The following is a 9,965-nucleotide window of genomic DNA, read 5'->3' as shown; positions in this document are numbered from 1 at the left end:
ACAACTGTGGAGCACTTCCATGCCTAATTCAGGCAACACACAGATGACTGTGGCTTACAGGCGTGTGCAGGTAATTCTCCCTACTCGACTGAGATTCCCACCATTAGCTCTGGTCCATAAGGGGAAAGCTAGGACACAAAAGCCGCGGTGATGTCCCAGGCCACACAGCAGTGGCTGACAGGGAGCCTCTGAGAGCCCCTCTGGGATTGCAGTAGGTCACACATGCTCTCTACTTATTAGTGTAAAACACCCTGATGATTCACACAATGGAATGTTTAAGCCAGGACGTCACCATTAGGTATGTCGATACGGCTTTATCTGAGAAGTTACATAATCAACCTAATGGGGAGCCACCAGAAAGGAATTTGTGCCTTGGAATAAAGAGGGGTGCATCCCCTGGAAATTACTCCACAAAGATTTTCAGTGACAGATTTATTATCCAACACTGGGCAGGTGTCCTATAAAAAACAGGGCCCAATGGAGGCTCTTTGAGGACAGTCGCTGTGCCCAGTTCATTTTCGTAAGACTTGGCCAGACCCCTGCCTGAAAGAGCATTCAGGGATCCCCAGGCTTACCCGTCCTTCCACAGGAGAGGGACGCCTGTTCCGTATCTCATCTCCTGGGATATAAAAGTGCCCACCGTGAATCCCCTCTGCCTGTGGCTGCCGGGCCAAATATTTACTTATGCAAGCCTAGAGACCTTCCATTATCGTTCTACCCTAGAGAGCCGAAAGTTCTTTCCTCCCACCTTTTTTTGGAATTCTCTAAAAGAAACCTCGAGCTGCGGAATAACACTCCCACTTCCAGTCTTCGGTAGACCTCGGCCTTCACTGTCCCACCTGCCCCAGGACGAGACGCGGAACTAAGGAGGTTCGCTGGAAGGGAGGGGCGGGGATGTCACAAGCACCTGTCACCTGGCAAGCTCCCTCACTTCCCCATCCCCACCCCCAGCCCCACCCACCCTCACTCCCGGGGAAGGGGTACTTGGCTCTCGCACTCCCGCGCGCCCCTACCCGGACAGGCCCGTCCCTCCCGCCCCAGGCTCCTGCCACCGTCCAATGGCCGAGGGGCAGGGCAAGCTGAGCAAGCCGCGGCAGCTCAGCCGGGTCCCCGCCCTGTTCCCTGTTCCCGAGCAGGGCCCCTGCGGCCTTTAAATGCCGCCCAGGCCCGACGCGGTGCAGCCTTTGCCTCTCTTCTTCTTCTTCGGGCCGCGACAGCAGCGCCCCGAGGCAGAAGGCAGGCCGACTTGTCAGCCGCGGTCCGGACAGCTGCGGCCACCTCCTACCTCCTGGCCGGCGCCGCCTCCAGCTCCCCTCCCCCACCTCTCGGGCCTGCCTGCCGGGTCGGCGTGGGGGCCCCAGGCGCGCGTCCGCGCGCGCCCTTGTGCGCGCGCGCCCGGGCCATTCTCGGACCCGCGCCCCCGCCCGGCGCAGGACTGCCCCGGGATCTCTGCCCGCTCGCGGAGTCTCCAGTCCCCAGGCACCCGGCCTCCAGCCGTGCAGCCCGCCGCGCTGTGTAAGAAGATGGCGGGATCGGTGGCCGACAGTGATGCCGTAGTGGTGAGTGTGGCCGGCAGCACGCGAGGCGCCCCCTTCCCGAAGTCCCCCACGCCGCGCCGCCTGCTCCAGTCGAGCGGTGGTGGAAACTGAGGCCCAGCCCGGCGCCCCCAGCGTGGGAAGGCGCCCCTGTACCTGTAGCAAGAGCCCTTGTGCGTAGCCGGCGTGGGAGCGAAAAGGGTGCCCTGGGCTGGGGGCGGGGGGGCTTCTGGTGGCGAGGGTGTTTGGAGGCGGGATGGGGTAACTAACAGCCTCCTTCGAGCCGTGCACCCCCGGCCAGGTGTGTGCACGTTGCACGTGTGTGGGTGCGCGTGCGTGAGTGTGTCGGGGCGCGCGCCCCGCGTCCGCCCCCGACTGGGGATTCCCCCTTGGAAATGGGTCTGCGCCTTCCGCTCCCGGGAGAAGTTGAGCCCGGCCGCTCCACTCCCGCCACGTCCGGGAGAACAGGCCTGTGAAACTGCGGGTGCGGATGCGTTTGCGGTTAGAGAGGGGCCTTCCCTCCTTCAGTGCTGGGCTCTGGCTTCCCCTTGTGCCTCGACCTTGATTTTGATCTAGATGTGAAGGATCTGGAGGTCTTAAGGGGCTTAACGACCAGCTGGAAAGGACGGGTTTTGTTCTGGGGGTTTATGCGGTTATTCAATGGACAGAGGCGGCAGCATCTGCAGACGCTGCCTGTATTCTGTAAGGGTTGCTGGGTTCCGCCGGATCTGTGTAGGTTCTTCCTTGCCCTCTCCCATACCCCGCACCCCCACTCCCCAAAACACGAGCCTTTGGAAAGACAATATGTGTGCTTCTATTTTTAGAAACTAGATGGTGGACATTTAAACAACTCCTTGGGCTCTCCAGTTCAAGCCGAGGTGTACTTCCCACGACTGGTAAATGATTTTGCTCTGTGCTCTGTGTCTCTGCCTGTACCTTGTTCCTTTTTAATTGCATTTTCTAATGGGTCAGGACCCCAGGATCTGAGGGCTTGACTCTTCCCTTACAGGCTGTAAAGTTCTTGTTTCCTCTGTCATCCTCTGCAGATTGTTCCATTTTGTGGGCATATTAAAGGGGGCATGAGACCAGGCAAGAAGGTGTTAGTGATGGGCATCGTTGACCTCAACCCTGAGAGGTAAGGCGGAGCTATCAGGCAGTTACAAGGTCCTGCCCACTCCTGTTTACTGCTCCTCCTCTTCCTCTCCCTGTGGCCAGTGTCGCTAGTTGGAAGTGCCAAGAAAGTACCATGTTCCCATGAAAAGAATGTGTATGAATTCCAGCCATCATTTCTCCAGACAGCTATTTATATCAGAGATTATAAATATAGGCCCACATCATTTTCTCTTTGACCCTTAGGGAGGCCAAAGGAATTTTTTTTAATGTTTTTTAAACATGGTGCTTGGAGCAAGAACTATCGGAATAAATGAGGACCAAATTTACAAGATACTATTTCCCCTGGTCAGTTTTTGGGGTGTTTTTGATAATTCCTAAATGGATTAAGATACAGATGTGTGAGTAGTGTGGGGTATTTGAAATCCCGAATATTAGTCATTTTCAATGCCACCAGTGCCTTCTTTATGTAACAAAATACTGTAACTGATTTGATTGTAATCCTACTTCTCCATACCTAGTCTAACCTCCTGTATAAAGAGTACTGTCCAATTAAAAGCTGATAAACCCTGAGAAGAAGGAAGAACTATGGGAGATTGGGTCATTGTTAAATGTTGTTATATCCAACCCTGAATAAATAAGATGATTTTCTTACCAGCTTTGCCATCAGCTTGACCTGTGGTGACTCGGAAGATCCTCCGGCTGATGTGGCAATTGAACTCAAAGCTGTGTTCACAGACCGGCAGCTACTCAGAAATTCTTGTATAAATGGCGAAAGGGGTGAAGAACAGTCAGCAATCCCTTACTTTCCATTCATCCCAGACCAGCCATTCAGGGTGAGTACCTCAAGCGCTTCAGCTCCAACCACTGGCAGGGCGATGATGTTTTTCTCCTCTAATGTGTGCCAAGAATGCTTTAAGCAGCCAGAATTTTTGCATGTCCAGGAAATTTGTCACCCAATGGTGAAAAAAAGATCAAGAGTTCTGTTTGATGATATGATTTTATGTTCATCATAGTAGCTCTTGCTCTATTTAGCCATTGCTTTTAGTAAACAAACTCATATTTACATGTCCTGCTTGTTAACAGTACTTTTCTATGTAGGGCTCACTGTTGTACTAGGCATATAATAGATACTTGTCTCAAAATAGCTAATTGGTTAATAAATATTAATTTTCCTCATTTTTTCCCTCATCCTTTAGCACTAAACCTTATGAGTTATGACCTTTTAAAGAATCTAGTGATTATCATTTCATTTTCTCAAGGCTTGGCTATGTCTTTGTTTCCCCCTCTGGGTTAAGTAGCCTCAGTCTATTTCATTGTCATAGGCTATGTGGCTGACACATTTCTTTCCGTGGGCCTGATGAGGATAGATATGCTCCCCACTATCTACCCCACAAGAAGCATAGCCCAAACTTTCCATCCAATTAAGCTGCATTAGCACCTTCCTCTATGAAAGACAACACCAAGTAAGAGACACAAGTCAGTAATGTGTTAAGAAAGGATTTACTGAAATGTCAGACCAGGTGATGAAGTTGTCCACATTGCTCCTTGTTAACAAAAATCACAGTAACAACTCAGTTAAAAGCTCTGTGTTGCATATACTCCTAATAAAGCAAAACTACCTACCTGTTGCCATTCATCTAGAAATTTACAAGGGCCCTATGAAGAAGTAATTATGTTTCTTCCCATCTTACAGTCTGGGTCAGGGAAATAAGAATCCATGACTTTTCATATCAATAATAGAATTGAGATGGCTGCCCTTCCAGTCGTAGCCTGGGGAAGGCATCCCTACTCATTATCCCTGCCCTCCCCTTCCTCTAGGATGGTAATGGCCCCTGCGGCTCCTCCTGACTGTGACAGTTTCTTAATTATGAATCTTAATGCATAACTCATGAGCGTGAGTAGACAGAGCTGCTGACTGCCAAGAAGAATATAATGCTCCCAACAACAAAATTGAAATGAAGTCAGCCCTTCTTGGTGATATAATTTTAGTAACAATATGAATTAAATGTGACTAATATCACATATGGAATCTCTCCTTGCATGGTGAATACCAATGCTTTTAATAAGTACACAGCACAGAACCAGTGATTAAACTCTATGGTGAATTACTTAATGAAAAGAGGAAGAAAAAGCTTTTACCATATGGAATCAGTATTTCTGTTTGGCTTAACAAAGCCTTGTTAATTATACATCCTTGGTGCAATGGTAATTACGGTGTAACCTCTGCTTTAGTGTTTACCAGTTTTGAGTGTCAAGACTATTATTACATGCGACTAGCAGGGACCAGTTCTGCCTTTTGAGGGGCTCCTCTGAAGCCGGGATAGATTATTCATGGGAATGATAGCGGAGGCATTACACGCCATATAAATAAAGCTATACCACCTTCACTTTCTAGAGTGCAAAGAGGAGGGAAAAGTGTTAAAGCATAAACAATTTAAAAAATTTTTAAAGATACTGAATACTGTAGAGCAATGATTGACTCAGTGTGTTCCTCCTTCCAGCAAAGCAGCATCCCCTTGGAACTTGGTGGAAATGTAGATTTGTAGATCTTATCCTAGACCTACTAAATTAAAATACTTAGGGATGGAGCGCAGCAATCTGTTCTAGCAAAGCTTCTTTGTGATTCCAATGCACTCCATTGTGTAAGAACCACTGAAGATGTTGCCTTTCTTTCTGTAAAATGAAGTATTATTTTTTTGTTTTCCCCAGGACGGTTCATTGAAATTGTGAACTGAGGTTATTATTTTATTTCTCCCAGGTGGAAATTCTCTGTGAGCACCCACGTTTCAGAGTATTTGTGGATGGACATCAACTTTTTGATTTTTACCACCGCATTCCCACGTTATCTGCAATTGACACCATAAAGATAAATGGGGACCTCCAGATCACTAAGCTTGGCTGATGTCATTTAAACCACCTCTTTTCAAATAGGATCAGGTGCCACAACTCTGACTTTCGGTCTGGAAGAAGTATCTTGGCAACATCTGGAAACTTAAAAAGGAAACAAAAACAAAAGGCAAGCTTCACTGTCTCTTCTTTGCAGTTTAAACCCAAAATGACAGCTTCAGCTGAGGTTTGCCCTTAAGAAGCTGTCGGAACAAAGACACCGAGCCATTATTCCCGGAACAAAGTAATACATTTATGCTGGAATTTATTCAGACTAAACTGAAATGGATTTGTGATGATTTGTGATTTGGTAGCAAGTTATTTATCTTTTCAAAGCAAGGCGATGTTTAGAAACAAAAGTGCTAAAGACAAAATAACAACAAAAACGGTACACCGAAATCAACTCATTTCTGCACTGAAGTGGAATTGCGTAGCACAACCAACATTTTAGTCAGGGTATTTACATAGAATGTAGGTTGTTCAAGGTTTGTTTGGTTGTTTTTTTGTTTTTTGGTTTTTTGCATAGCATAATGTTAATTCAGATTTTTAAAGCTTTCTCATATTTATTTATACTCAACATGTGTATTAGAAAATGATTAATATCTCAAGAACAACAAGTTTTGAACTTTTGAATGTACAAATATGTTAGGTTCGGTGGGGGACGTACATACTACAATCATGAAACAGGTGGATCTGTACCTTAAAGAATTGACTCATATCCTCCAGACCCCTAAACTTAGTATCTCTTGATATAAATTGCTGTAAGTGCTTTTGGGAAGGCTTTCCATCATTTTGGTAAAACTGCTTTTCAAGTTATTGATAATTAATGTAAAATTATATTTACATTGCTTTTTCTCCTTACTGTGAATTAGCACAGTATTGGCTTTTTAAAAACTCTAGCTACGTTTCCCTAGATTTACATAATGGCTCCTTAAGTTGCTATTAAACTAATTGACAACATATGAGGTGATTGCATAGACAATTTTTAAATAACTATTATATAAACTTTTAAGAGTATAATATGAAAATGATACTGGAATGCAGTGTAAAGCAGAAGCAAATGGCCCCAAATAACTTACTTGCAAATAATTTATATCAACTTAAGCTATTAGCTCATTGTATCCCTTTCATTACGTGACCCTCACCAGTATCCCTAAGCAATGCCTTTGCAGCTTCAGAGTAGAAGGTGCTTCCTACTTTGTTGGCTCTGCTGAGATACTAGGATAAGACATGCTCCAGATTAGGAAATGATCCGCTTAGTTTATCTGAAAGGTTAACTCCCAGAACTCCAGGTCTTTGAGTCCAGCCAATAGTGTGAATACTCCCAACTAATACTCCCAACTGATCAGACAGCAGTGCCTCTCCCGGAGGAGCCTGCACTACCGTAAATGTCAGTGAGAGGCAAGGGCTAGTTGGAGTCCTGGAGGCTGAACTTCTCAAACTGCATTGGCTCTAGGGAGAAAGACCCTTGGCATTGCCTTGGTCAAGTAGTAGGGGGATAGGGAGGAAGGGGTGCTGGGGTGGGGGTGTATTTATATATAATTTAGGTTTTGTTTGTACAGCATACCGCATCTTCTTATGGCATATCCTTGCCCTGCTTTGCTTTTGAGGTTTTTTTTACACAACATGCAGAGGCACTGAAATGGCTGTGTCATTTCATGTGTCGAGAATGTAGACAGTGTTTCAAGTACCAAAGTCTAAGAAAAAGAAAACTGAAATTTCGAATTTTTTTATAGGTGATATATTTGGATTCTTCTAACCTTTGAAACTGTTTAGCACAGTTCCATTGTGTTATATAAGAAGATACTTTACCCAACAAGACTGGCTGAGCATTGAAAAGCTTTATGGACCAACTGACCTAATCAGCCATATTCAGCCAAGAGAGCTGTTCTGTGGCTCCAGGTATTTTCAAGCCTGTGATTAACTTCTTGTGGCTCACAAAGCCACTAGATTTTGAGGAGTGTTTGTAGGGAAACTTAGAGGGCATCCTGAAATATACGTGGAGGGGCTTTTAGTCTACTTATTGTGGAAGACCCCCACAGGAGGTTTCCTTGAGTGGCCATCCATTCCCACCCCCTGCATAATTCAGCAGAAACTAGAGGAGTTGGGAGTGTAACTGACTGGAATTGACACTCTACTCTCTACCTATCAGCTAACTGGTTAGCAGCCAAGCCCTTAGGCAGCTTAGCATAGGCTGTTAACCCTTCATTCCTCTACAAGGTCAGTGGGAACCTCTTGGTTAAGCCTATTGAAATTAATCTAAATGATGTGATAGTTTGATTCACATACAGGTAAATTAGCAGGGGCCTAATCTAGCTGTACTAATCATTAGTTGTAGACTGGAGACAATGTTCACATCCTCTCATTGGCATGTGAGGTCCAAGATGGGCATTCAGGATGGAAAGTGCAATTTAAAGCTTCACAGGAAAGCATTTGGGTATGTAAGGAGTTATTTCTGACCAGAGCCCTCGTTTTGCAATGTGACCAAAACCAAGGAGTGAAACAGGCTCTGGGGGAATAAAAGGCAGGCTTTAGACAATCTGTCCATTTCTGCATCAAAATTGGAGTGAATGTTTATATCTACTTAAAAGTTAATAGAAGTGACTTCTACTTCTGGGCTATCTCAGAAATGTCTTAAAGTTCTTTTATTTTTATTTTTTTATTTGGAACCCCATTTCAAATCTTGCCACTCTCTAACCCTCTAACAGATCACTCTTAGAATTGATGGTGATTTGTTAAAATGGCAAATCCTTTCATTTGTATTAAAAAGAAAATATCCCAAAAGAGGAAGGGAGCCCTGTTGCCTTGAGAGAAACAGCCTTGGCATTTTCTGGCATTAATGTAGAGGTAATGTTCCTCTGATGAGATATTTTCAAAGAAACACTTTCTTATTTACTGTGTGGTGTAAAATGTGCTAAATGTGTTCTTACATTATTATGTCACTGCTGAAAGGTATTTGCACTATAATAAAGAAATTTTCTACAAAACGGTTTCCAGTTGATAACATGCTAAATTTGGCACCAGTGTGATGTGCTCACCATAAACCGTAGATAGCAGTGTTTCCTCACATTCACACTCGTACTCCAAGACCACGTGTTCCCCTGTGTCCCACATTGATAAACTGATCAAAGGAAAGGAAGTTGTCTCGGGACTCTCAGAGACCTAAGGAGTTTATGTTGTGTATGCAAGAGATTATTTCACTTTTTTCTTAAATGTTTTTTTCCATTATGACCTATCCTATCCTGAAACCCTCCTCTCCCCGCCCCACAATCACCACACTGTTGTCCGTGCCCATGAGTCCTTTTTCCTTTTACTCCCTCCACCTCCTAACCTTCCCCCATAGCTGTCATCCTACCCTCTATCTATGAGTTTGCCTCCATTATGCATGTTAGTTCAGTTTGTTCATTTGATTCCACATATGAGTGAAATCATATGGTATTTGTCTTTTTCTGACTGGCTTATTTCACTTAGTGTAATGTTCTCCAGGCCCATCCATGCTGTCGCAAAGGGTAAATTTTTTTTCTTTTTTTTTATGGCCAAGTAGTAGTCCATTGTGTAACTGCTCCATAGTTGTTTTATCCACTCATCTACTGATGTACACTTGGGCTGCTTCCATATCTTGGTGATTGTAAGTAACACTGCGATAAACAAAGGAGTGCTTAGGTTCTTTCTAATTAGCATTTTGAGTTTCTTCAGATATATTCCCAGAAGAGGGATCGCTGGGTCAAAAAGCAGATCCATTTTTAATTTTTTGAGAAAGCTCCATACTGCTTTCCACAGTGGCTGCACCAATGTGCATTCCCACCAACAGTGCAAAGGGCTCCCCTTTCTCCACATCCTCACCAACACTTGTTGTTTGTTCATTTATTGAAGATGCCCATTCTGACAGGTGTGAGGTGATACCTCATTGTGGTTTTAAAATTTGCATTGCTGTGATGATTAGTGACTGAACATCTTCATATGTCTGTTGGCCATCTGTATGTCCCCTTTGCAGAAATGTCTATCCTTTGCCTGTTTTTTAATTGGATTGCTTTTTTTTTGGTGTTGAGTTTTTAAGTTCTTTATAAATGTTGGGTATCAACCCCTTATCAGATATATCAATGAATATATTCTCCCATTCAGTTTGTTGTCTTTTTTTTGTTGTTGTTGACGGTTTACTCTAGTGGGCAAAAACCTTTTAGTTTGATGTAGTCCCATTTGTGTATTTTTTCTTTTGTTTCCCTTGCCTGAGGACATACATCAGATAAAATATTGCTATGAACAATGTCTGAGTTTTATTGCTAATGTTTTCTTCTAGAATTTTTATGGTTTTAGGTCTAACATTTAAGCCTCTAATCCGTTTTGAATTTATTCTTGTGTGTGGTATAAGAAGGTGGTCTAGTTTCCTTTTTCTGCATACATCTGTCCAATTTTCCCAACATGATTTATTGA

At 44.3% G+C, this 9,965-nt stretch overlaps 1 protein-coding gene across 1 annotated transcript; it reads left to right on the top strand.

The window, feature by feature from the left end:
• The first annotated feature begins 1,132 nt into the window (after positions 1–1,132).
• Positions 1,133–7,025, top strand: LGALSL (galectin like). The gene is made up of 5 exons (XM_054586954.1): positions 1,133–1,559; positions 2,360–2,431; positions 2,582–2,670; positions 3,304–3,481; positions 5,407–7,025. Exons 1-5 carry the CDS (start codon positions 1,155–1,157, stop codon positions 5,548–5,550), a joined length of 888 nt encoding a protein of 295 aa, XP_054442929.1. The 5' UTR covers positions 1,133–1,154; the 3' UTR covers positions 5,551–7,025.
• The last annotated feature ends 2,940 nt before the right edge of the window (positions 7,026–9,965 follow it).

The sequence above is a fragment of the Pteronotus mesoamericanus genome, unplaced genomic scaffold (genome assembly GCF_021234165.1).
Source record: "Pteronotus mesoamericanus isolate MK-2021 breed Mesoamerican mustached bat unplaced genomic scaffold, CSHL_Meso_final contig_98, whole genome shotgun sequence".
Lineage (NCBI taxonomy): Eukaryota > Metazoa > Chordata > Mammalia > Chiroptera > Mormoopidae > Pteronotus > Pteronotus mesoamericanus.
This window is presented reverse-complemented; position numbering and strand designations above follow the sequence as displayed.